Source organism: Corvus brachyrhynchos, unplaced genomic scaffold, assembly GCF_000691975.1.
Source record: "Corvus brachyrhynchos isolate BGI_N302 unplaced genomic scaffold, ASM69197v1 scaffold94, whole genome shotgun sequence".
In the NCBI taxonomy this organism is placed as follows: Eukaryota; Metazoa; Chordata; class Aves; order Passeriformes; family Corvidae; genus Corvus; species Corvus brachyrhynchos.
In genome coordinates this window covers 11,408,792-11,436,157 of record NW_008238330.1, presented here as the reverse complement: position 1 = coordinate 11,436,157, position 27,366 = coordinate 11,408,792, and the positions used below count along the sequence as shown (strand labels likewise).

The window sequence follows — 27,366 nt, the reverse complement described above, 5'->3', positions numbered from 1 at the left end:
AATGGAAAAGAAGTGAGGTGTGAAACTGGATGTGGGTTCATAGGAGTGTTTTAATCAAGTTATTAAGTTCTCAAACTCCTTGATCAGGGTTTTGTTTCCACAATACAGTTAACAGATGGTCCTGTAACTTTATTTTGTAAGCAAAAATACTGACATTTTTTCTTATTGTTTCCTATTATTTACCTGTATTTGCTTATATATCCTCGTATTTGGGTTTTTATTTTTAGAATTCTATATGAATTCTGCTACTAGCACAATTGCATCTGGGTCAAATCAGCTCCTTTTTCCTAATGGAAAGAGAACTTGAAATGGCTGTGAAATATATTAGCTGTTAATGCTGTAGATATGAAGACTTTTTTAGGATCCTAGTGGGATGCCTGGGTTTTATGCACCAAAAATACAATTTTACTGGTTTTAACACCTCTTTGAGGTCTAAACTGAGAGGCAGTTCAACTGTTTCTTTATTTTCTTTTTTCTTTTTTTTTTTAATAACTCGATGGAAGTAGGACTCTGCTCTGTAATTCCATTCCCCTGCAGGGGGTATGCATTATTAATCAGGGTAGAGACAAATAGGAGGAAAAAGTTAGAAAGCAAAAGAAAGCATGCCTAATACTGTAAGGAAACAACACATACTACATTTATTTATGCTAAGTAAAAAATTTGATGCTTTTTAAAGAAATTAGTCTCTAATATATTTTATTGAACTCAAAGTGTTGCTGCATTAGAAGCTGAGTGAGAAGAATTCATGCACACTGAGTAAAAGCAGCCATTATGAATGACCTTTTGAAATTCTTCTGTAGCTTATAGTAAAAAGCTGAGAGCAGTTAACCTGGTCAACACTGCGTTGCATTCTGCCTCTGGCTGCTTGTCTTGCAGGTTACTGGAGTAGGTTATAACAGGTTTGGAGAAGTGATGCTCGATGGTGAAGTTATTCATGGTTATAACAACCCATCCATTAGCAAAATTGTCGAGGTAAGATCTTGGCAAAGAAAGGTGAGTTTTAATGGTGATTAGCATGAGCACTTTGTATGGCACTTACTTCGTGTTCTGTTTTCTCCCCTTTCCTTCCTCATCTTTTAGGCTGGTTGTGTGTGCAATGATGCCTTGATTAGAAACAACACATTGATGGGGAAGCCAACAGAAGGGGCTTTAATTGCACTTGCTATGAAGGTGTGTACTTGATGGTGCTTTTTGGATTTATGGCAGGTGGGAAATGTGTAGAAATAAGTTGTGGTTTTGTTTTTCTCATTTTCTTCTGGTTTGGATCTTCTAGATTTGTATTGCAACTGCTCATCTCGTATGTTTCTTTCTTGTAAATCTCGGGTGTTCTGAAGGATCAGAAAAAAAATATTTTTGAGTGGAGTAAAATCTCTATTTTCATCTTTCTGCACTTAGTACTGTCTTTTTACCTGCCACAAACTAATTTACCTGTTGAATACTGACTGTGCTGTCTCTTTCCCATTTCACATCAGTAGCAGTGGGAAGTTGGTAACTGATGTATTGGTGACTGCAGCATTTATAGTGCCTTTTAAGTGCAGGGCTTTTGAATTGTGGACACTGTGCTGAAATGTTTGGGTTTTTTTCTTTTGGGGAGGGAGGAGGGGTTGTTGTTCCTTTTTTGTAATGCTGTGACACACCCATTACAGCTACTGAGAAATGTAGCAAGGCTCATGCTGAAGCCTGAAAGAAATTTCTGGGTGCTTTCAGTGCTAGTTTGTCAGAAGTCTATCTAAATTGGAGTAGTGTGCTCAAAAGCAACTTTGGAGATGGAATTGTTCTTTGATTAAGTGACGTTTGCTAACTGAGGTGATTCAACAAGTCAACACAGATTGTACCTATTTGAAAAGAAAAGGTCCTGACATTGTGGTGGTACTTCTGTTTTATACAGATGGGTTTAGATGGAGTCCAGGAAGACTACATAAGGAAAGCTGAATATCCCTTCAGCTCAGAACAGAAATGGATGGCTGTTAAATGCATTCACAGAACACAGCAGGTAAACTTCAATCACTGTTTACTTGAGCACTGGCTCTGTAGAATGGTTATCTACCTTGTTTAATATCTTCATTTTTTGCTTCAGAAGTTTTGGAAGACTGGCAGTTGTGCACAGTCCTGGAAATATGGTTTGGTAGTAGCCGCAGCTTTAGTTTCAAGCTCTGAAGTAGAGAGAAGGAATCACAAGAAATAATTTCCATAAAAGGCATGCTGGGAAATTATTTTAAGTATTGTGAAAGCTGAGACTTTGAATGTATACTTGGCTATTTTTTCTTCCTTCTTCTCCCTTCTCAAATGTCTAAAGCAATTCTGCCAATCTTCTGCTGTTCCAGTGCAGCATGGTTACATAATGATTTAAGAGCAAGAATATGCATTGATGTTCAATAGTAAAATTTATTTTGTTTGGAAAGATGAGGTTTCTGTTTTTGATGCAGACATCACATCCCCAGTGTTGACAAATTTTATTGATGTCAACACTGGCATGGATTACCGATAAGAACCACTCTAACCTCTTTTTCTGTCGTCTGGTACTTTCATGTACATACTTGCATTCATGTTTCATTTAGATCCATATGAATGTTTTTGTTAAGAATATTGACATAATCACTGCCAGTCTGATAACGGGAGCGTTCTAGACAACATGTGCAACAACACATTGGATTTATGAAAAATCTTCTATATTGGGTTTATGAAAAATCTTCTAGTACTTCGGACCAAAACCAGGCTTGCTTATGGTGTTCCAGTATCACAGTAAAATCTTTGCTTTGGAAAGAAAGCATTTGTCTCTTTTTAGCTATATGGGTTATATTGTTTATTATCAATGTCTGTGTAAAGAATGGTGAGCAGAAATTGGTATAAGATTTTAAACCATGAAAAGACTTACTGTGTCTGTGTTTTTGAATCAGAAATTTTAAAAGAATGGTGGAAAATTGATAATAGATTTAAAGGGAGCATAAATTATTTGAAGACTAAGAAAACACAGTGGATTTAGAAACTGAACTCTCATCACTTAAGCCTATCATGAAAGATTGAAGTAACTTGACTGCATATAAATAACTTCACAGGAAGAAAATAGATATATTAAAAAAAGAGTTTTTTAGTTCAACTGTAGAGAAGATGAGTGATCAGTGAGTGGAAATTGAGCTGAGGTAGCAGTTCTTAATGGAAGGGGAGGGATGGGAAGGAATGAGTTGATTTAGAATTGGAGTTAAATGTTTGAGGTAGGTGGGTGGACTCTTAAGTCCTGTGATATCATCATATCAAGGCTAGATGGCTATCTAGAAAATATTAGAGTTATTAGACCTTGTACAAGGATGGAGGGGTTGTTTAATGACCTGTGCAGCTGGTCTGACGATGAGCTTAAGGTCCTTTAGGTCTAATGTCCTCTATAGGTTGAATTTCTGTCCTTTGCATGGCCTCTTTAGTCTGTGAACTGTGACTTGCAGTGTGTGTGTCTGATGTCTACTGAAATGAGATATTGATTATTAGCTTTGCTCTGTTGACTTTACCACTGTTGAATGTACAGTCTAGAAATGCTCAAAAGAAGAGATTTTTATGTTTAGAAGTGTAAGTTTGATTTGCGTTATGCTCTCAGGTTCTGTTAAGATTCTTAACAGAAGTACACATCTGTCATTCTTACGTGTCCATGTGTATGTACTTGTGTGTGTGCACTTACGCATACACACACGTGCACACAACAGCTCTTTTTTCTCTTAGGACAAACCTGAGGTTTGCTTTATGAAAGGTGCTTATGAGCAAGTCATTAGGTACTGTACATCGTATAACTGTAAGGGACAGAGCCTACCTCTGGTGCAGCAGCAGAGAGAGCAATACCAGCAAGAGAAGATGTCTATGGGTTCTGCGGGACTTAGGGGTAAGGCTGTTCCGTCTCTCAAAATAACAATTTCATTTAAATGGCACTGATTGTTGTTAAAAAAAGAACCCAAACCACCACCACCACCAAACAAGAGCAACCCAAAACAATAGGATCTTTTTTGTTGGTTGGTTGGTTGGGTTTTTTTGTTCAGTAAGTGCCACTGTGTTGTTTAGCTTTTAGTGCTGCATAATAACATGATTAAACTGCACAGGGTGAGAAAGGGCACTGTTGCTTCCTGTCATCTCTTGCATGTGACCACAACTGAACAGTACATTGCTACTTAACTTCCATACCTTATTATAGATGCTTGTGGGGTTTTTTTTTTAATGTGAATGTGTTTATTTGTCCATTACTTTGCCTCCTGCCACCTTCATGAGTTAGGCTAGCACAACTGATTGCAGGCCAGGAGATGCCCTTAGAATTATCTTCTGTGTTAACAACCTGTGTAGAATTTTAGATGAAACAAAATATTTTCCACAAGATGATTGACAGGAGTTGATTATGGGCCAGGATTATACATGACTGGCTTTCTTTGGCCTTTGTAAAGAGACCTCTAAGCTGTTAAGTCCATGGACAACTTTTTAATTGTTTTAAATTTTTTTTTTTTAAGGGAGGGGTACTCTGTGGCTCAGGAAATTCCTAAGATGCAAATAATTCGAAGCTGAGAGGATGTGCTAGGAGTGGTATCTCTTTGCTGTTTTATTTGAACAGTCATTTGTTCTGTCTCTCAAACAAAAAAATGAAGGATAATGTTGTGAACAAAGCAAACTTGTTTTTTCCTTGCAATTCTAATAACATTTAAATATATTCGAATTAAGAATCATACTTTAAAAGACATTCCAGAAAATATTCAGCACGTACTCAATGAAATCTGCCTCTCAAAAGGAAAAAAAAAACCCAAAGCAGAAAATAAATACATTAACTGATCCTCCGTTTCATCCTCTTGCATAAAAGAAATGCACAGAGAAATCACAAAGCTAGATGTGGTTCTCTTTCCACACAGTGAAAGTATAAACACTTTCAGATGAGAATAAATAGGAAAGTTATCTTTAAAAGCTGGAATATGACTGTTTGGTATGAAATTCTTTAGAAGACAAGAGTGTACATAGGTAGGCTATTAATGCTCAGCATTGCTACTACCAAGGTTTAAAAAAAGGAAAATATCAATTCCAGCTCTTTGCTTTATGCTGGCCTGTTAGTTTGCAACAGTTGTTCTAAATGCTGATGTAAATGTTAATTTCAAATCTTAACATGTTTATTTCTTTGTCTTCTTAAAGTTTTGGCCTTAGCTTCTGGTCCTGAGTTAGGACAGCTGACTTTTCTGGGGCTTGTGGGAATAATCGATCCTCCACGGACGGGTGTGAAAGAAGCTGTTACTACACTTATCACCTCAGGAGTTGCAATAAAAATGGTTACTGGAGATTCACAGGAAACTGCAGTTGCCATTGGTATGAATAGTTGATTTCCTTTCATATTTTCTTGTTTTCTGCTTAGCTAGTTGTTATGAAGTGTGGGTATTAAATCTCTATCGTTTGTGAGTTCTGTATTTTGGGTTAATGTATGCCACAGTGGAATTAGCAGGGAAAAAGACCCAAAAAACCCAGGACCCTAGCCTGAAGTGATACTTTGGCTTCAGCTTGAATAGTAGTTTTCCTAATTTGATTAATATATGACTTCAGCTGTTTGAAACTGTATTTTTTCATGGTCTTTTCTTATTATATATGCTTGATTTCTGATTCTTACTGTTACATCACCACCACCACCCTCCCTACCCTCAGCTCTGGATGCCCGTCTCATGACAACAGGGATAAACTAAAATAACCAGTGACAAGAAGTAATGATGTGTGGCACTTCAGTGCTGTCCAGTTTTGTCCGTACAAGTTAAGTTTGCAGCTTAAATATTATTAATAAATATTTAAACAAACTACTTCTTTTTAAAAAATAATACATTAAAGTACAAGCACTTTAGCTGGAATATGAGTTCTCTACAAACAGGATAATGAACAGTTGAATGTGCACATGAAAAGTATACCCCCAAACTCAGCGTATTTTATCAGAGGGTTTTTTTCCCCTTGTCTCCCTCATGTTATTTTTCATTTTGTGGCATGTTATTTTTGAACTGTAAATTCTTTGAGAGGACTGAACCCCTCTATTTGTTTATATGACACCTGACAGAATCAACTACAGACCTTTAGACCTAAAAAGACTAAGCAAATAAATATCTGATTAGGATAGACTTTGTAGCATGTTTTTGTTACTCAAGAGTTCAGATAATTTACTCCAACATGCTAAATCAATAATGTAATAAGATGTTCTGCTCCAGGTATTTCAAATCTGAAATGCTGCAGAAAATATTAGGATTAAAAAAAATGATTGGGTACTTAATGTCTTAAAAGGGTAAATTATTATAGTAAGTTTTTTTTATTACTTTTTTACAGCTAGTCGACTAGGATTGTATTCCAAAAATTCACAGGCAATCTCTGGAGAAGAGATAGATGATTTGGATATTCAGCAGCTTTCTCAAATAACACCAAAGGTTTGTTTTGATGTACTACTTACTGAAATGTGGTAAAGGATACATTTACATACTGAGAATTGCTTTTTTTTCTGTTGCAAGCTAAAATGCAATTTCTTAGATACAAATAATATTCTTCTAATCACTGTCTTTTGGTCTGACATATGACCCATATGAAAATCTATTTCTTTTGACTTAGGCAATTATCTTTTTAGGGAGTTTATTACTTCTGTCTCTTTTAATGGTTCAGTTTGGCTTTTACCTTTAACTTTCATTTTGCCACCTCTCAGTCAACATCACCTTTTTGTATTATTAGGCCATTTTATTTCTGAGCAACTCAGTTGATTTATATAATCTTAGAGTCTGCATGTTCAGACAGTCCATTGTTTTGTAATTTGTAAGAGGACTTGTCTGTGTTTTTAATGATTTTAATCGATTGGAGGTCACTGGTTGGGAATTTTGAAAGGGTCTATTTATTAAGTTTCTGCTTAATACTTTTTTGTTATTAAATAACTAAATGGATTAACCAGTGTCAAAGTTATAAATGTGAAGACATAATCAAATGCAATGGAATTTCAGGTTTAACTATGTTGCAAAATCCATGCATCGAAATGCTGCTCTGTTTGCCAAGGACTGCAAAATTAGACTGCAGCATACCTGAGCCTGGTGTAAGCAAGCCAAAAGCCAATATTTGCAACCAAGAAATGTTCATGTCAGCTTTCTGTCTTTTCTTAGTGACTTGCAGAAACTGAGAAAAAGAAAGAATTGTGTAGCAGATAGTAATTTTTGGTTTATTTGGTATTACTTGTTCTTAAGGGCTGAAATAGATACAAATTTACTTACACGTGTTTGTCCTGGGACCCGGTTGCTTTTCTAGATGTTTGCTTAAAATCTTATTAGGAATTAATTAAAATCAACCAATAAGATTAATAGCTGTATACAGTCTAAAGTGATTGTTGAGAACTCTAGCTTTTTGCGAGGCTTCTTGAAAAGGAAAAATGCTAACTGTGTGGAAATTATGGAAAATTAAATTCCATGTGCTCAAATTTCAATTTACAGAGAAGTCCAGAGACCAAGAAAAATCTGAAAATTGGTCCTTCCAAGTCAGAATTTTTAATTAGCTTTAAAACTTTGCTAATAATATGCTACATAAACTAGTAAAATTGAAATATCTTGAGTAACTTGTCACTAGTGCTGACAAGGGCAAAGGATGTTGATTGTAGAGTCAGCATGGCAATTGCCTGCATGAATTTAGTCAGGAAGGTCAGCAGCAAGCCATTATACCTCAGTTGCTTCATTATTTTAGAAGGCTTTTAAATTGCATATTCTATCTTGAAATAAGTAACACTAACTTTGTTTACCAGAACACACTTTGAAACTTCTCTGGAATTAATGATTTTGCTCAATCAAAAACACAGCTCGCTGGTGCTTCGTCTTAAGAGCTGACAAGAATACAGTTGGCCTTTGTTACTATTTTTTAACCTCTACCTTAATAGAATCCAGTACAATTCTTTACATTTCTGAAGTTTTCATCACTGCTTCGTTGTTCTTCTAATAGGTTGCAGTTTTCTACAGAGCCAGTCCTCGACATAAATTGAAAATTATAAAGGTACGTCTCATAGAGGCTCAAACGCTGGGCTGTTGCTATGGGTATTGTCTGTGCTGCCTTTACATAAACTATAACGTGCTACAGTGTGTCAAGATGAAGTCAGAAATGCATCTGATTTGACGGTGAAGTATAATTGAAAATATTACCTAGAAAAATGCGTAGTGCCCACAAGGAATAGGTAGGTAACATTGTGCTTTCTTCTATGTAGGGAGCTGGGGACTGAGATTTTGTCACGTTGCAGTTGAATTGACTAGGAACTTGAAAGGACACTATTTCTGATACTTGTAAAATGAGATAAAAGGGAATGAATTTCAAGCCATGTCTGTGGCAGTGCCTCTATTCAGAAGTTAACAAAAGAAGGTAGCAGAGGGACATACTCAGTGTACAGATCGGAACAATCAGAAAAGTAATGATAAGGAAAAGTCAAAACACTGAGACCATAGGGATGCATGCAGGACTTATAAGAAGGTGATAATGGTAATATGTAAATACAATATCTTTTGTCTTTCTCTTGAGTGTTTTTCTTTCCCCTAAAGGCAGATTTTATATACCCTAGCTTTAAAATTTAGGCTTTCTGAATATACCAACTGAAGTTTAACCCAAAATCTTATATAAAAATTATTTAGAACAGAACCAGCTGCTTTTTTCTTTAGGAGATTACAGTGCAATTATAAGAAATGGGGGAGGGGGAGCAGTGACACAAACCTTGTATCTAGAATAATTTTATAGGATGGGTTGTTTCAATCCCTGATTTAAGTTCTTTTCCCTCTCTTTAGTCCCTGCAAAATAATGGTGCCGTAGTAGCTATGACAGGAGATGGAGTGAATGATGCTGTTGCTCTGAAGGCTGCAGATATTGGTGTAGCAATGGGACAAACTGGAACAGATGTTTGTAAAGAGGCAGCAGATATGATCCTCGTGGATGATGATTTTCAGACAATAATGTAGGTGGCCTTTATGTACATATCTTGTACTATATAGCTTTTATGAGATGTTGCCTGGGTTAAAACCAATAGAAGTTCCCTGAACTTGTAAGTCTAGCAGCTGTAAGAGAGTTTTCTGCTCAGTCAGGAGTATTAGCATATTTGGAAACATAACTGAGGTGAAACTGTGAGTCTATTAGCAATTAGTAGATTTCATTCAATTTCTTACTTCAGAAGTATAAAACTGATGAAAAAATGACAAAGCCTTCCACTCAAGATTTAAAAAAATTACGTATCTCTCCATTTGTTTTCAACTCTTAAATGTGGTGGTTTCAGAAAAGGAAAAAAATACAAATTATTTAGATGTCACAGGTGAAAATAGGTTATTAGCTTCTGGTAAGCAGCTGTTTGTACTTGTTCATTTTTTTGGTTGGTGTATTTCAAAAAGAGCTTAGGTAAACTTACCCTATTTTGACTTTAATTCATCTGACTTTTGAAGGTACTGATTGTTGACAGAGCTGAACTGCTGTCTGGTGAAATAGCCTTCATTTTGAAATTATGCATCAATCTCAGAACAGTTCTGTTCCAAAGTATAACACTTAATCCTGGGGAAGAAGTGAAATGAAGAAGTACAGTATAAGAAAATCTACCTACGCAGCAGTATGTCACAGGATGATCTGAGGTTGTCACACTAATAGAGCCAACAGAAATGTGCTGCTGTGCAAAAACAAAACAGAGAAGGGAATCATTTTAACATAGTCAGGAGAGTAGATAGGAAGGACATTTGTAGTAAGTACTTTACGTGGACTTGGTGAGGCTTTTGCTGGAATGCTTTATTCCATTTTTCTCACTTCATCCGGAAAGCTCTCAATAGGAGAGAGAGAAGAGGTGAATGCTAAGGAAAAAAAGAAGTATGAACTTCCATAGTTTTACATCTCCTCCCCACCCTTTTAATTGTTTAAGTTACAGAAAGAATGCTCTTTAGTTGTTGGGGGAATGGAAGAAAGAAACTAGTTTTATTTGCAGGAAAGTAGGCTTGATTTGGGTATTAGAAAATCCTTTCTCACTGCAGTAATTGTGATAATGGATAGGCAAGTTGTGACACATGCTAGGGGTTGTGAAGATGGTCTGTACATATTTCATGCTTGTATAGGAAGAATACATGGTCTTCTAAAGTCGTGCTGTATTTCTGTGTTTTTTAGGAGTGTGTGCATGTGGGGTTTGTTGGCTTTTTGGTTTTTGTGGTTTTTGTTTTTATCTGGCTTGAATCAGAAGCTCTTATCAAGGATGGTGGTGAATTTTGAATAAAGAGATTTTACTAATAACATTGCATTTTGAAAGTTAAGCACCTGAAAAAATAACTTGTGGTTATTCACAATCACAGAATAGTTTGGGTTCTCACAGTCAAGTTGAAAAACAATGACTGCCAAAGTGAAAAGAATCTCAACTCCATTTGTTTCTTGCTATTTTGATTGCTGCTTAAATGAATAGCTTTTTTGGTTTGTTTTAAGTTTTTCTTGGCAGTGGATTCATTTGTCTAGTAACATTATCTTTGTTTTTAATTGCAGGTCTGCAATTGAAGAGGGTAAAGGAATTTATAATAACATAAAAAATTTTGTTAGATTTCAACTGAGCACGTAAGTTTGAAAAGCCGTCAGTGTCAGAAGTTTCTTGTGAATGAATCAAAGCATGAAGCAGATGCATAAATTAATGTTAATACTGTAAATTTCAAGTAGGATGCTGATTTACTGTGCTTTTGAGTTTTCATTGTTTTGCGTTTGGTGGCTTGTTTTGTTTTCAAAGACCCAGAAGATAGTGCGGTAAACAGACATGTAACCTGGTCACGGTTCTTCCTGTTAAGATGTGTAAAGTTAATTACTGAAAGGATAGAGAGAAACAGCATTTGGGTCCCTATTTAAATGGGAAGCTTGTAGTCGGTCTCTCCTTAACCAGAACATGTATTCAAATGGAGAAGACCAGGGAATCAGGAGGTTAGTTTTTCTGAAATCCATGTACTGGTTTGTGGAATGACTTAGCTGTATGAAGCTGACTTCCTTTTCTTTCATATCAGGATTCATGTGCTAGCTATAATGTGTATGTAAGACAAGAAGACAAGAGTTTATTAAGCCTTAGTTTCAAAATTTTTGTGAGTTTATCTTATTGGATCTGGATTCAGGGACATAGTTTTTCTCTTCACCATGTTGTTCATGTACTTTTTTGAAGCCTTCATGACATTTCAGAGTGGTCTGAATTTTGCAGAAATTAAAAAAAAAAAAAAAACAAACCTTAAAATCTCAAATAAAACAAACCCAAAAAACCCCCAACCTACAAACAACAAATAGCACCCAAAACCACCCCAAAACAAAACAAAATTCTCAACAAAAACTCCCAACAGAACAAAACCCGGGAAAGACCAACTTGTTTACTTGCATAAACACTGTAAGAAGTGGCATATACTTTCAGCCTCACAAAGTGTCCTGCACTGGTATAAGACTAGACTAGAAATCTGCTGCTGAAAAATAACTCAGTGTAGATATTCTAGGAAAGTGTGCTTGCCTGTTAGCCTTGGGAATGGCGGCCTCAGGTTTTTGATGAATCACTCACCCTTTGGTTTTTTCTGTCCCTCTTTGCAGGGAGAGCATAATAACGTTCAGTACAGTGCTAAATTTGGAATTATTATAAGCTTGCTCTCTTCTTCTTGGTTATGAAACCACTTAATTGTGCACTGAAAGCAATTAGTGCATACTTGTTTACAGAGGTTTCTAATGCCGAGCTTGCAGCCAGCTAATCTGTTTTTCAGTCTTTGGCCTGGCTTCTCATCTTGCTAGTAATGAGGAGTGGTTGTAGGTATTTTTAGGGAGCTTGAGTAGTACCTTGCTTTGACTGACCATGCAAACCAGTGACAGGTGCACAGTGAGTTTATTTACATCAGAAGTGGAAAAGCAATTTGTTTTTCAAAACCATATTTAGAAGTTTTGCTTTTGGCACAAGAAAAGCATAGGACCCAGTTCCCCATAAAAAATGTATTAAGTGATGGTGGGTGATAATTCTGAAATGTTGCCTAAAAGTTTGGGAGGTTTTTAAATGCAAATTTGCTGCCTTTTTATTGCCAGAACAATGCTGTTTTAAATATGGACTATGTCAGAATGAGTATTCTAAAGGATTTCATGCTCTACCTTAAAGTTCGACTTGCGTCGGTCACGATTCACACTCTCAAAATCTGTATCTACTCTTAAACAGTTGAAGTGTTGATTACAAAGCAGTTATCAGTGGATCTTTAGAAACGTTCCATGCTGACAGTTGCAAAAATGGATTCTTTCAACAGGAGTATAGCAGCACTGACTTTAATCTCACTGGCTACATTAATGAACTTTCCTAATCCTCTCAATGCCATGCAGATCTTATGGATCAATATTATTATGGATGGACCTCCAGCTCAAAGGTAAGTATTTACTTTTAACTCCATTGGGTTCTATAGTCCTTTTATTTCAATAAGGACAATGGTTGCTCATAAAGGACACTGTTAAGTGTTAAACTTCAGTGAAATGTTTCTGAAATAGCAAACTTTCTCTGTGAATTTCAATGTTTGAGTATGGTTCTGAGTTAATTCTATTTAGTTTGCTTTAGTATTTAATGATATGGGGGCAGCAAGGTTACCTAAAAATCCATGGATATGCCCATGAAACTTGCATGCAGGGTTCTGGCTTCCCTCTGGGTTCTTCCTCTGATCCTCTTCTGTGCAAGTAGATGGTGGAGGGAGAAATGGTGAGGAACTAGAATTAAATCCTCTTTTTTTCAACTCAGGAAATCGAATCCTTAAATTAGAAGCAGTGAATTACTTTTATGATGATAAAAATGTAAAATGTTCTTCTAATTCTAAGCCTTGGGGTGGAGCCTGTGGATAAAGACATTATTCGAAAACCTCCAAGAAATCTGAAGGACAGCATTCTGACCAAAAACCTGATTGTTAAAATACTGGTTTCATCAATAATTATTGTCTGTGGAACACTGTTTGTCTTCTGGAGAGAGGTATGACAAAAGTGCAAAACTTAGAGCAGTAACAACCTAATTTAAAAGAAATCCTTTTTATACCAGCAGTTGGAATTCAGAATTAATATGAAATTAGTTGTGAGTTTTGGCCATGCTTATTTAATAGTAGCATAGTAGAGAGGAAGATTTTCAAAATAGTTGTTGAAATGAGAAATACAGTTTTCTCCCCTATCTCTATTTTTACATGGACTTTCACAGGTTCCAAATCTACTTTGGAAACTTTGGCCCATAGAAAGTAATTATGCAAATCTGCTAGCTAGATTATTATGAAACAGCCATTTGACTTTGTTTTCCCAGTAGAGAAAAATGTTGTTTGAACATTTGGTAGTGCATCATAGAATTCCTGGTATTCCATGTGCTTGCATAAATGTTGCTCAGGAGGTGTCATTTAATCATAGCTTGGAATTACAAATTGTTACAAGTTACAGGTGTGTAACATTTGCTGTATGATTTAATAAACAGCTTGGGGTAAGTAAGTTACTTCTGCTTTCATTTCCTAGCTAGTAAAACTTGTTGTAAAATTATTGTAGTAATTTTGTTTACTTGACTTGGTTTAATTGTGGAGTGTTTAAAGCATGCTAAAGCCATTTCATTTTCTTTTGTTGGCAGTTAAGAGACAATGTAATAACACCTCGAGATACAACCATGACTTTCACCTGTTTCGTATTTTTTGATATGTTCAATGCTTTGAGTTCTAGATCTCAGGTAAGTGATTCATATTGTCCATTTACACAGTATTAACACAACAATCAAGAGTTTTCTTTGAGGGAAGACCTTGCTGTGTTTGTTTCAAGTGTTTCCCTGCAGATTCACTTCACATCTGCTATTAAGCTCAGAGTTTCATGTATTTACTGGGTAGGATTTCTTAAATTACAGATAAGATAGATTACTTAATTTGTTTACGTGGTGGTGTCCTGACAAAAGCAAGAAAGCTGTTACTAAGAGCTGAAGTGTGATGGTCCTTTGTATTGCTGTGTACACTTCGTTGTTTTTTTCTCTTCCTGGAAATTCTGTCAGTTTAGCAACCTTACCAGAATGTGAAATTTCTTGAAGGCCTTAGCTTTTGTATTTTGTAATCCTAAACCCAAAGTCCAAGGAAAATTTCTGAAACTTTTCTGTATTTTATCATCTGTGTATTTTTTTGTTTTAAGGAAACAAGTCTGAAATTTTGTGATAGTATACATTACTACATTTAGTCTAATTTGCTGTCTATTTCTGATATGGAAAAGTGTAGGGGGAACCTTTTTCTGATGAACTGTACTTGTGGAAAAGTGAGCTCAATATGCAAGTTGTTGACTATGAAGACAAGACTTGTACTCTATTTATCAGGGAGAAAATGCAATTAGCCTGTTCAAGAACTTGTTCTGGATTATCTAAGAGGTCAACAGTAGTATTTTACATTTTTCTAAAAGACTATGAAAAGAAATTGTAGTTTCTTGTCTACATAATTAAGATTACATGTACGGTGTAATGTATTATTTTTTTTACAGACAAAATCTGTGTTTGAGATTGGACTTTGCAGTAACAAAATGTTCTGCTATGCTGTCCTCGGATCTATAATGGGGCAGTTATTGGTCATTTACTTTCCTCCACTTCAGAAGGTTTTCCAAACAGAGAGCCTGAGTGTCTTGGGTAAGAACAGTTCCCTTTTCAAAACTGTGCATTAGGGATTAATTTGTAAATGTGTTGGGTGGTGATTCTGTAAGAGCATTTTCTGGCTGTTTGAGTACAACAGGAATACAAAGCCTGCTGATACTTTTTGTTTTGTGGGTAGGGTTTTTTTTGGGTTTTGTTTGTTTCATTGGTTTGTTTTTTGGTTTTTTAATGCTTTTAGATGTTTTCTTTGGGAACCATGATTTAAATGCATATGGTACACAACTGCTCAGTGTGTTCTTAAATTTTTAGGTGCTTATTTATTTGGGGGTTTTTAATATGAATTTTGTTGCAGGCAGAGAATTACTGACTTTGTAGGTTTTTGAGCAGTATTAATTTAGCTGTTTTGTAAGTTTTTTCTCTGAATATAAACACCTTATTTAGGAATTCTGATCCTTTAATATCGATTGCATTGTCATAGGGTAAATAAACACGAGGATTTAAAAAAGCTGTAGATACATAATGCTATTGGCCTCATTAAGACTTAGATTTATTACTTTTGTGGTTTTCTGAAGTTGAATGATTGTAATGAAATACATGTATTTATTGTAGCACAAAATTTCTGATTATATTAATATTCTTTTTTCAGGATTAAGTTAATTATGTGGCTGAAAATAAAGTTATGAAATACTTTAAAAACTTTTAATATCTTGCCTGTACTTATGGTTTGTGCATAAACTATGCATGTTAATCTTCTGATCCTGCACAAAACTGAATCTTGCTTCATTTCTTCTGAACTTTCCCAATGACTGGGAGAAAATTTGAAAGTCTTGTGAGTCTTGTTCTTTTGTAAGTGTCCCCTCAGCCTTAAATAGCAATTTTAAAGAAGTCTAATTATCTCTTCTAGATTTACTGTTTCTTCTGGGACTCACTTCCTCTGTGTGCATAGTGACTGAGCTAATAAAGAAGTTTGAAAGAAGCAAGGAAAAGATCCAGAAACGTGGAAGTTCTTCTTCATCAGCTTCGTCCTTTCTTGATGTATGATGCATATTGCATTCTTGTGTTTGCAAACTTAGCGATTGCTGTCTAAAGATGTTGGAGAAAGCAAAACAATATCTGAAGGATAAAGAAATCCTGAGGGCTTTTGACAAGTCCTTTGTTTCACTGGCTAATGATGAACTTCATGTTTCAAGACTGTTTAGAATTTAACTTCCAGCTGTGGAAGTAACAAAAGAAATTATGCAACTTTGGTAACATTTTTCCTCAAACATAAATTTACTTTTAAGATTGAATGGTATTGGGGGGGGGAGGGGCCAGGGGTTAATTTAAAGAAACATCTAAGCCCAAGTCCCATTTTCTGCACTTAAAAGATATAACTGTGTAAAATCCTTCTCTTAGATATAAATATTTTAGTTTGTTTTTATTTAAAGCATTGTACTATTCTACTTTTATGGTGGTGGGACTTTGCTACTAATACAAGGATAAAAATATTTCAGAGGCATTCCACTGGGTATAGAGTCTGTCACAAGAGTGCCATATTCTAGCTACTGTATTTATTTACTTTATCCTGCAATGTGTAAGCGGCTCAAGTACCTTGTGCTACAGTTTTTTTGTATCCCAAATTTGGTTTTTTTTGCACAGGATGTGACCGCTGTCGGATCACTGTTTTTCTTTTCTTTTTCTGTGATTGAAAAGCCTATACTGCAATTTGAAGTAAATGTTTGCTTTTCTTATAAGTGTGTTGTCTCTTTGTTTTAAAAGAAACTGGCATTGACACCAAATGAACGAGCTTGTTTTGATATAATTGTAGATACAGGCTTTGTTTCATGTCTTGTTCCATATTTACTTTAGCTTATGACTGTTAGACCATTTGAGTGGTTATAAGACAGTAGTTACGGAAATTATTTGTGGTGTACTGAATTAGAAAAGTAATGCAATAATCATCAGCATCCCTCTGTCAAAGAAGCTTCATTTTCCTTCCTCCTTCCTTCCTTCCTTCCTGTTTATTAAAAACCCCTTTTTGCTGGTAGGGTAACTTTACATTTTAACCTACAGAATTACTTTTGGGGTTAGAAAAGCATTATAATAGGTTTGTGTCTTGATATGTTAAAAGTATTTGAAATACATTACAATGTCTGAATACTCTAATATTCACTAATTGGAAATAGTGTTTTTCCTCAAAATAGTCTTGCCCTGTTGTCATCAGTGTCACCTCATCCGAGAAGAGAGTGTCATCAGTGTCATCATCCTTTCAGGAAATGCAGGGAACTATCACATAAAGGATTTTGAAAAGAGGATGTCTTAAGATCTCTGGGGGGAGTCAAAGACACGGTGGTATCTCTTTCACTTGTAAACATGTGCATGTGCATCTTTACTCACTGTTGCCTGAAAGTGTGGCAGTGGCATTGGTTCTGGCCCATGCTGTCACGGTGGTTATCCTGCCATTTGAGGAGGAATTGTCATGAACAGACACTGGGATATTTCTGCACTTGCCATTGTGACTTGTCCCACATGCCATGCTCAAAAGAGCAGTATGAATTTCTCTGCTAATGTTACTTGAATTGTTTTCTTCTTTTTGCCTGTGGGATTCCTAGACTTTGCCAGGAAATGGGGCTGCAGACGGCATGAGTGCACATTGAGTCTGCTTTATTCATTCACTGCTCTGCCTGACCCTCAGTATGCCCATAATACCTGGACTACCAATATGCTGGAGATGTGACTGTGTAAAGACAAAGATCCCGCAGCTCTTGGCCCTCATCTCTTCCTGGGGTTGTTACCACTGAGCTGGGAGGGCCTGAACAACATGACCTCTTTACAGAAATGCTCTCGTGTCTTGAAGTAAAAGTTTCTGACTTACATCAGTTCTGCCTTTCAGAAGTTGAACAGATTTGGCAGTTGTTGGATAATTACTGTCTTTGGCAAGTGGGGCTGTAGCTGTTCAATATTGTAGTGTGTTCACTATTTCAATACCATTTCAGAACACTTCATTAATAAAATCCTTAGTCTTCATTAGTAAAGACAGATAGTAAAAGCTGACAGTGCATGCTGATGAAGAATCTCAGACGCTGATTTTGAGAAAGGACAGCAACTCTACCTTTCATGTAGTAAGTCTTAATTTGTGGTTTATATTCTTCCATGGGATTTGACTGCTTTGTGCTCTGCTCTTGGTCTTGGAGTCCCAGAAATCTAGGTAAGTACAAATAAGTACAGATGAACGCTAAATTGTCATTTTAGCTTGGAAGTGTCACTGCCAAATCTTTAAACAAATGTTATCAAGTGCCCCTTTCCCAGCACAAGTCCCACTTTCTGAGTAAGGTATGTCAGTCTAGACAAGAAGTAAAATTTCAGTCTCTTAAGGACAATTTTGCCATATTGCATGGTGGAACGTAGTTCACTTTAAATATGCCAGAAGTTTTGGTGCTGTGTTTTCCAATGGAAGACGAAATACTAAAAGGTAATAAAATCCAGTTCAATGTCATTATATATAAAAAAATACTTGAACTGAATTCCATTGTCATTATTTTGGCTTCTCTTGTGATTCATTACCACCTTAGAGCAGGTTTGAGTGATTTTTCTCCAGAGCAGTTGAATCAATAGTGGGAACTTTCCACAAAAATTAAGAGCCATTTCTTATGGGATGGAAATAGGCAACAACCAAGGAATTTACTTGCTTTTACTGAAACATGGAATAAAGAATGTTTTGGTATTAATAAGTAAAGGTCCTTTATTTTTTAGTTTTCCTGCAGAGAAGATGGATGACCTATAATGAGTTAAAAAGGAAAACTGTAACACTTTAAATTCTGCATGGTAACTCTAGAATCAGTAATTATTTTCTTCAGCCTACGGGACTGGGTTTTGCAATGAGATGTGTGTCGTATCATCAGCAATAAAGAACGGCTGAGTCCTGCATTGGGAACACATTTCCACTACAGTAATTTTTAATAATTGAGTCAGTGTTCCCAAAGGTATTCGCAAAATGCCATGTGGTCATAGCAGTGTTTTTATCCAGAAGTGGAATATTTGACCTTATTCCAGTCTTCTGAATGATCTGATTGAAGATACCACTTCTTATCAAGTCTCAAGAATTTTTATGAACTCCAGCAGTTTTCTGATATGGTATTCAGAGTAAATTAAGAGCTCTCTTCTCACCAGCACTAACAGAGTGGAATCAAACATGCCTGTATTTTTATATTTAAGACTGACTTTACATGTGACTATTTCTGATGATTAAAAACTCTAGGGAATTACAAGCTTGGAAAAATAAAACATGTGGGATCATAATGGAGAAGAGGATGATTTGGACAATTAAGATTTTCAGTTTTAGTTAGTAAAATCAGTAACTTTAAATCTAACCCCTTTCAACTTTTATTTAAAAGTCATCTGATGGAAATGTGATGCTGTAGGCTGCTATACGTAAAGCCTGTTGAGGAATGGGTTGTGAAGTTCTGGCTTGTGCTGTGGTTGGGTGTATGTGCCATCTGCTGGTAGTTCAGTAAGGAGCAGCTTTTGTACTGGAAAAAATGTTAAATTTTGCTACGACAGGCATAGTATCTCAAAACTAGAGTTCTCATTAATGTAACATCTTATAGATCTATTCTTTTCTCACTGACTATATTAGTGCAGTATCAAGACTCAGCTGTATGGTATAGGAGATCTTTCCTCTAAATCCCAAGATATGCTGAGTTACTTCCATGGAAAGAGAGGTGATAGGGAGCACAAGTAGGACTGAAAACATGAGCACACAATGCAGGAATCAAGCTTGAATTCTGGTAAGTTATGGGTAAAACTTCGATGATTAGAGGTGGAAATCATGATTTTCCTAAATGCAAGAAAAGGTATGTGGATTCTTGAGAAGAAAAAGCCCAAATGTAACTATATTTTACATGGGCGAGACACTGGAAAACCAATAGTTTTGTAAGAAAAGCATTTATGTAAATTGACTATGCTGTAAAGTTTGCTAATGCAAAGGACTGAGAAATACTGATGATGTAGGATTTAAAAAAAATTATAAATTGGTTTTCAGTATTACCATATTGATATCAACGGTTTATCAAGTAATTAGTGTACATAGGAGAAGTCAAAACAGGTCTGGTTTTTAGTATAGCTGTTGTAGAAAGAATAGTAAGAATGACAACAGCTTGTTAATAGCAGAGGATTGTACACAATTACTGTGAGAACTACTCAAAATTACCAAACCTGTAGGAACTTGCTCCCATGTGACAGCTTTGTGTGTGTATCTCACTCCTTCTTTAAACACATCACAGGGGGAAGGGGGAGAAATAAAATCTGAAATTCTCCCCAAGTATCAACAGAACCTATAATACTGCAAGAACAACTTAGTTGTCACTGAGTAAAGCTACCTCTCCCTGCAAGTGCAAGTACTCTACCAGTAAAGACTGACTTTACAGTATTTTTAAATTGTCAATTTCCATTTTAATCTCAACTGTTAGACTGTGACCACTGTCTTCCTCAAACATGAACTTTAAAATTGGATTTTTTTTAAATGGAAAGTGTTCAGGGAGATGAGGCAGAATCAAGTATGAATGTTCAGGAAAATAATGGTGAGCAACTTTGCTCTCATTTTCAATTAGACTGATACCTCTAAAGAAAAACAAAACACCACAACTTTTGCACAGCATTTCTTTTATACAAATATAAGTTACAAAAATGTAAATTTAAAAAATCCCCTGAAGCAAGATTTTTGGTAAAGATTGAATCAGGAACTTGTGTGAAAATAGTTGAGCAAATTCCAATACAGTCACATATTTTAATGATACTTCTTTCATCAGCATGGCATTAGATGTTATTCCAAGAATAATGCTTTCAGTCATCCACTTCCAGTGATGCAAACCTATTAGCACTGCATAAATGCTGAGTTTCTGGCATAGCACAGTGGATGGCTGTTTTTTTCTTATTAGATGCTTTCTTCTTTTTGCAGGACTCTGATCTGGTCTTGGTCATCTTCTGAAAGAAGTCTGGAGATACAGTTGACTCCACTGTATTTAACAAAACCAGATAAAGCTGAGACATTTTTGGAGATAAAATAAACAGATTTTCCACTGGAGGTGCTGATTTAAGCTCTTGATACAATCTATGCACAAGGGTCCCAGTGTAAAGCCTGCTCAAAAGGAGAGAATCTGCATTTAGAATTGCACCTCAACCAGACAGGCACAGAGACATGTTGCTTAATGAAAAAAACATACAGTATCCAACAGTCAACTCCTAAGGGACACCTATGCTAAGAGTATTTTTCTTTAAAGAAGGGAGTTCTAATGTAGCACTGGCCAAAGGAGTTTGACAGAGAAAATGAAACATCTTAACACATTCCATCTTGGGAATGTGTGGAAAGCAGATCTCTGAAAAAACTTACCTACTTAGGTCTGGCTCAGAGAGAGGAGTACCAAGTAGCTGGTTGAGATACAACCCCATCTGAAGACAGCACTGCCACTGGCAAAAACTGTGTGCAGCATCTAAATCAAAGTCATTATTTTGCAATTTCTTTTCCTTCCATTTTAGAAATTCGTTATATGCAACACTGTCATCTTCAGCAGGTAGAACTGTGGAGTCTAGGTTATAAATAAAAAATAACATGGAAATAAATGTTCTGTGAACAGTACAAAAGATACCTGCAATCTATAGAGTCCCTGAAAGGAGAGTGTAGGCAGGTGGGGTGGTCTCTTCTCCCAAGGTAACAATCGATAGGGCAAGGAGAAATGGCCTTTAAGTTGCACCAGAGGAGGTCTGGGTTGGACATTAGGAGGAATTCCTTCACAGAAAGGGTGATTAGACACTGGAATGGGCTGCCCAAGGAGGTGGTGGGGTCACCATTCCTGGAGATGTTTAAGGAAAGACTGGATGTGGCACTCAGTGCCATGGTCTGGTTGACACAGTTGGTTTTTGTTCAGTCATGGGTTGGACTCGTGATCTCAGAGGTCTTTTCCAACCTGATTGATTCTGTGTGATCAAATCCAAACAAGCTTTCCATCTCACTAAAACCTACTTGGAAACCTTGTCAGTCTGGTTTCTATAAACCAGAACCTGAAGAAACTGTATAACCCTGGCATGCATCGTCTTTGCCATCAAATGAAGGACTCCTGGAGGAAATGTCCATAACCCTAACAGGTATAAATATTACTGAAGCAATTTCTGGGATTATTTAATACTTTCAAATGAAAGAAAAAATGTGCCTGGGCAACTCAGCATTTTTAAGTACAAATTATTTTAGAAAAACTCAATAAGAAAAAAATACTGGAATGCTCCAATACTAGTTTTTTGAGTATGTTAAGGTTATTTTTTGTAACTTTTATATCTAAATTAATATTTCATTTGTAAAGAAACCACTTATAAATGCACATTAATATTTTAAAAGGTGGAAAAGTACTGTTTTACCCATATAAAATGTTAAATTGATGGTTAGCACTTTTTCTTTGTGCATATCAATGCAATGAGTATGACACCTCAGGATATACTGTAAATCAATCCTAATTTCTCGAAATTTGGACAACTCACCATAAGTGTTGGAAAATGAATTATGGTCTGGATTTTTGTAGGCGCTGAATACCTAAAACTGTATTCCTTGGAGACATACCTGGATCATCGGTTATCCTCTGCAGTTCTCCAGAAACTATCATTAGAAGGAGAGCCTTTAATTGGTTCAGCTTAACTTTTGGTTCTGAACAACATATCCAGTAACATGTTACAGCAATAGGGAGTTTTAAGTGACTTGGGATAGGTTCTAAGAAACTCATTTTCACTCCCAGAGTCTCCAGCAAAAGCATCTGACGGCATGACATGGGCACCTGAAAAGAAATTTAAAAATTGGAGGTAAGAGACTTGATTTGTTGTGAGCAATTTCTAAAAGGCAAGTTCCTGGTTACACTAGTTAGCACTTTAGGTTTTTGATAAAAAATTATTTAAGTTTCATAGATATTCTGAACAGGAATTTTTTTTTAAATACTACTTAAAACTTTAAAAATGACACAGTTAAACGTCAGGTAGAAAGATAAAAGTAATTAATTGCTAGCACATGTTCCCTCTTTGCTGTGCCATTTAACTTCCCGAAAGTGGTGTTGTAAACTTTGTCCATAACTTCATGCATGCAGAATTGCAGCAGGCTGTTCAGCTGCCATTTGAGTGCTTTGTAAACCTTGATTAGGATTGTTTTGCCTACTCTTAGGCAGACATCCCCATAGCAGAAGAGAAACTGAAGTCAGTTTTGCCTAGAGCACTTTAAACGCAGAACGTTTCTTCTTCTAACCTTTTGTTCAACTGATAATTCCCATATATTTACTAAGGAAAACTGCTGTAGTAGTGAAGCTCAAATTCATTAAACAAACAGCACACACACCAAGCTTGAAGTAAGGTGTCATTAATGTCTCTTAACCTGAAACATGATTTCTCAAACTCTTAAGTGTTGCATAGTGTTTAAAAGGCGTGTACCAACAGTCTATGTAAAGTAACCTGTACTTTGGACCCATAGCGATCTGTAGCATTTAATGGGTGTAGCAGTGATAGATTCGGTTCCTTTACAAAGTAGCAACCAGCAAAAAACATTCAGCACTGCCCACAGAGAGAAATGTGGTAACAGTCGATCTGAACGCCAGAATGGATAGAGCACATGCCTTAAAAATGCAGAATTAAAAGACACGGATTGTATTTCTAGATGTTGCAGAAATTACTGCATACAAAACCTTAGTTATGCATCTTCGAGAATGGGAGATAACTTCCCATTATGGCAAGAGTTACAGTCTTAATCATTAGAATTTTCATAGAAGTGCTACAATGGTGACTGAAACTAACCAAGTGCAACTTTCCTGTGTTTTTCAGGTGCCGTTCTGCTCTGTCTGGCAAGCAGCAGAGGTTCATGTTAGCAGGAACATACTTGGGACAGGTAAAACTGATGGGCAGCTGCAACATTCACACGCAAAATAATGACTTCTAGTAAAAAGGCATGGGTCAGATTTTGTTTCAGAACACTGCTCTGAAACATTCCACAGCTTGATGAAATACAAATTAGGTTTTGTAGTGTTAAAACTGGATTTTCCTAAATTACATGAAACTGAGTTCCTTCCCATAAAATGCAAATATAAGTGTAACAAAATACATAGGATGAAATAAGGGCTTCGAATGGAAAATGCAGGGAGTATTGCATATGCACACTACAACTTCTCATATCATTTGTCTTGGTACACTTGGAGGGGGGCAGGAAGGAAAGGAAACGAAGACAACCTGATGTAGCTTCTTAAATATCACAGGTACCTCTGTATTAGGTAGTTACTTACTGAGGCGGCTTAGTTCAGACATCACATTTAGCGGCCAGCTGACAAACGTGAGTCCCAACTATTTTTGTGTCACTCGTGAAACACTGTTAACTGTGATCTGTCGTGACAACCATTTACCTCCATTAACTTGTCCAAAGGAAAACGATCATCACAAAAATCTGGAGGTAGGCTTGCTGCTTGAACAAATGTTTTTTTAACTGTCTTTTGGCATCTGTCAAATTCACATACAATGGGCAGCTCGTTGGTCTGCTTACTTGAAGAAGCATCTTCAGTACTGTGAGATACTCTCAGAAGCAGTCCATAGATAACTTGTCGGATGGGCAAAGCTGTGCTATGAGCACTGGGTCTCTGCATGTTCTCCACCTGAACGCGGAGGAAGGTACTTCTAAGTATCAGGGCGTTGACGATGAATGGGGCCAGCTTACCTTTTGCAAAAGCATCAAGTACCCACTCTGGTACGTCTGCTTTCCTGGCAGCCTCGCATTCATAGCTCCCATTCCGAAAGAAGTCCTCCAGATTCACGTCAGACGGAGCATAATCTTCCATCGAAGTGCACAGAAGCTCCCGTATTTCTTCTCTCTGGTGTTTCTTAAGGTATTTCAGCACATTGTCGACGGCCTCGGCGGGCTCCGCGAACTGAGCCAGCCAGTTCAGCAGTCCCTGGAGGCGGAGGTGCTTCCCGCCCTTCCCTGCCGCGCAGCCCCGCGGCAGGCGCACCTTGCTGAAGAACGCCTCCAGCGCTTCCAGGCCGATGTAGTCGTTCCCGTTCATGACGGCAAAGAGCGGGAGCAGGCCCTTGCTCAGGTGCCCGAAGTGCCTGCAGAACCTCTCCGCGGAGAAGCAGCGCGCGGGCCCGTAGCATCCCTGCGGCCCGGCGGAGGCGCGCACGCTCTGCCACTGGAAGTGGGACAGCGGGCAGTAGCCGCCCTCCAGGTCGAACACGCAGAAGTCGCTGTCGAGTGAGAGGACGGGGCAGCCCCAGCGGTTGGCCAGCCCGGCGATCTCCCGGTCGGCCTCGGCGAAGCACTGCACGAAGGGCACGCCGAGCCGGCCCAGCGCCTGCACGAAGGCCTCGCGGGTCAGCAGCGGTACCAGGCAGCCGCCGGCGCCGCGGGACAGCCCGTGGGCCGCCCGCAGCTGCTCGGCAGCGCGGCCCCGCAGCGTGGGCAGCTTCCTGTCCTCGGCGCCGCGCCCGCCGTCCAGCACCACGAAGCCCGCGATGGCGCAAGCCTGCAGGGCGCCGAAGAAGTCGCGTACGGCCGCGGCGAAGGCGCCGTAGTCGCCGCCGCGTCGGAAGTCGGCGTCGGGGGCGAAGCAGAGGCGGTGGTAGAGGCTGCTGCCGTCGATGACCAGCTTGGTGTCCCGCACCCGCAGCTCGGTGAAGAACACCCCTCGCTCCTCCACGAAGCCCGTCAGTCCCTGGACGCCCATGGCGCCGGAAGCAGCGCTAGCAGCGACACGCGGAGCCCTCCGCTGCCGGATCCGCTTCCCTTCGCTCCTCCCGCCCGCCGGCGCGCCGGCGCGCGCGCGCCGTCTCCTGGAGACGGGGCCGCGAACAGCGCGGTCCGTGCCGGGAGCGCTGCGAGCCCGCGGCCGCTCCCGCTCTGCCAGCGCCCGGCCTGCCCCAGGCCGTCCCGGGGGGACACGCGGGACCCTGAGGCGCCACAGTCCCCGCCGGCGGGACGGGCGCTGGAGCGGCAGGAAGCGGCGAGGACGTGGGGCACTGCCGGCTCCCGGGGAGTCCCGCCTGTGCCGCAGGGGTGAGGAACGCGGACCCCGCCCTCGCCCCTTGCTGTGAGGGTATCTGGGTGCTAACTTGCGTTTTGGGTCTTACAGTCTTGTAACGAGGTAATAACATCCCTGAGATTATCCAAGGGAATCTCGGCTTCCCGAATGTGCGTTAGGGAGATACTAAATATAATAGTCGAGTACATTTGACCCCGTTTTACCACCATCCTCAAATTCCTTTGCTACCGACACTGATAATGAAATCTTAGCTGTCATTGCTCTAGGAGCACTAAAAAACTGAGCTAAGTGAAATGATGAAATAAACTTACCCTTGGGTAAGTTTATAAAGATGTTGCAGAAAATAATAATGGAGACAGTGTTAAAAAGTTAATATTTTTTTTTTTCATGAAGGCAAAAATCAAGGAAAATATCATTTTTTGAATTTTCAAAACACTTAAAGGAGCAGGCCAGTGAAGTCACCGGCAGGAAAAAAATCAAGGTAGTAAATACTGAGGCTATTTAGAGCTTAAATATAAAGACTTTGGAATTTGTGTTGCAGTGAGTGGAGGGTGGCAAACGTTCTTAAGGAATAAAAAGAAAACCTAAAAGATTTGGAAAATGGTCTTGATTGGCAAAGAAGTGGTTAGCTTGCAAGCAGAAAGTGTCAGAGTATGTTAGCTGTTGCTAAAGAAACATGAAGGTTAATCTTACAGAAACTAAGAAAGGCCAGGGAAGGAGTTGAGATGGTTTGTGCTTAGCATGGGTAAGTGGAACTATGAACCAGCAACTTTCCTTTAGTTTGCAACACAAAAGGGAAGATCTAACTCTAGCCAAGGAAGAAAATATTTTTTAAAAAGTGATCCAGACAATGTAATTGCATTAGTTTGCTTGGCATCAACAGTCTGCCTGGCTCTGGGATGGGACTTGGGAATGGTGGATGGGACAAAGGAAACTCTTTACCAAAGTTACTGGATAGGGTACACAGAGATTTTTTTTTGGGAAAAGAGAGCTGGAGACTTGACTGCTTTATGTTACCTCTAGTTGTTCTGAACTTTAAAGAAGCAATTGATGTTGCTGCTTGGGAAATACTTGCTCAGTGGGAGATGGACACTGGCAGGAAAGGAACACGGGGGGGTTGGGCTAAGGGTTTGAGTGAAGTAGGAGAGGTTCATATACTTCTTGAAGAATCCATCAATCTTATGGCTGAATCAGTCTTTAAGGCCTATTGGCTCTTATGGGGCATTTCTTTCGGGTGCAGTGCTCAACATTCCACCTCTTCTGTGCCATTAAAATGCACCTGTGATGCCACAATGGCAATCACTGGCCCCTGCCTTCTATCACTATTCAGCAGTAGATACTAAAGCATTTCATTAAGTTCCATGATAATTATTACTCTTGTTATATAGAGAGGGTATTTGAAGCATAGGGAGTAAGAGGTGAGAGGCATTATTAGAAATAAAGCACAGAAATTAAACTCAGCTTCTTGATCTTAAGCATGGTTTTGTGTGTGAAGGATTGTCACACATTCCTAGGCCCAAGTAAGTATGAAGATGTGAGCTGTGTTAAGTGACCTCAGAAAGAAAAAAAGGGTATAGATAGCTCAGCAGATTTTCTAAGTGTAGTTTTTTCTAAAGGAATTTATGAAGGTATGCATAAAACAGCAATTAGGAGAATAGAACAGTAAATGAAAATTATGTAAACTTTCTAGAATTGGCAATATAATATTTTATGGAGTTCATCTTTCTGCCCTCCCCTCCTCCACACCTCAGCATGATCCTTTTAGGCTCCTTCAGACAGATT

General features: G+C 38.1%; 3 protein-coding genes across 7 annotated transcripts in view; 1 reads left to right on the top strand and 2 right to left on the bottom strand.

Annotated features, from left to right (window-relative positions):
* The window catches only part of ATP2C1 (ATPase secretory pathway Ca2+ transporting 1), a 62,063-nt gene extending 45,770 nt beyond the window's left edge, over nucleotides 1–16,293 (top strand). For 4 of the 5 annotated variants that reach the window (XM_017734546.1, XM_017734545.1, XM_017734547.1 and 1 more), the window contains exons 14-27: nucleotides 877–972; nucleotides 1,081–1,170; nucleotides 1,889–1,993; nucleotides 3,709–3,865; nucleotides 5,146–5,316; nucleotides 6,307–6,404; nucleotides 7,942–7,992; nucleotides 8,769–8,935; nucleotides 10,483–10,551; nucleotides 12,240–12,356; nucleotides 12,796–12,943; nucleotides 13,574–13,669; nucleotides 14,455–14,596; nucleotides 15,465–16,293. In XM_017734546.1, the coding sequence (XP_017590035.1) occupies nucleotides 877–972; nucleotides 1,081–1,170; nucleotides 1,889–1,993; nucleotides 3,709–3,865; nucleotides 5,146–5,316; nucleotides 6,307–6,404; nucleotides 7,942–7,992; nucleotides 8,769–8,935; nucleotides 10,483–10,551; nucleotides 12,240–12,356; nucleotides 12,796–12,943; nucleotides 13,574–13,669; nucleotides 14,455–14,596; nucleotides 15,465–15,601 (1,644 nt within the window). In that variant the 3' untranslated portion in view covers nucleotides 15,602–16,293. The remainder of the gene's footprint in view (nucleotides 1–876; nucleotides 973–1,080; nucleotides 1,171–1,888; nucleotides 1,994–3,708; nucleotides 3,866–5,145; nucleotides 5,317–6,306; nucleotides 6,405–7,941; nucleotides 7,993–8,768; nucleotides 8,936–10,482; nucleotides 10,552–12,239; nucleotides 12,357–12,795; nucleotides 12,944–13,573; nucleotides 13,670–14,454; nucleotides 14,597–15,464) is intronic. The other variant, XM_008633912.2, reaches the window with a different exon arrangement.
* A 3,896-nt stretch (nucleotides 16,294–20,189) lies between these two features.
* Nucleotides 20,190–25,609, bottom strand: ASTE1 (asteroid homolog 1 (Drosophila)). Its single transcript, XM_017734548.1, has 4 exons — nucleotides 23,956–25,609; nucleotides 22,146–22,356; nucleotides 20,928–21,123; nucleotides 20,190–20,675 (listed from the first exon to the last, which is right to left on the bottom strand). Exons 1-4 carry the CDS (start codon nucleotides 25,267–25,269, stop codon nucleotides 20,381–20,383), a joined length of 2,016 nt encoding a protein of 671 aa, XP_017590037.1. The 5' UTR covers nucleotides 25,270–25,609; the 3' UTR covers nucleotides 20,190–20,380.
* LOC108446809 (translation initiation factor IF-2-like) lies at nucleotides 25,263–27,360 on the bottom strand. The gene is given in 2 exon segments (XM_017734549.1): nucleotides 25,263–25,670; nucleotides 25,672–27,360. Coding segments are annotated over 2 exon segments (507 nt in total). The 5' UTR covers nucleotides 25,794–27,360; the 3' UTR covers nucleotides 25,263–25,285.
* Nucleotides 27,361–27,366: the final 6 nt, after the last annotated feature.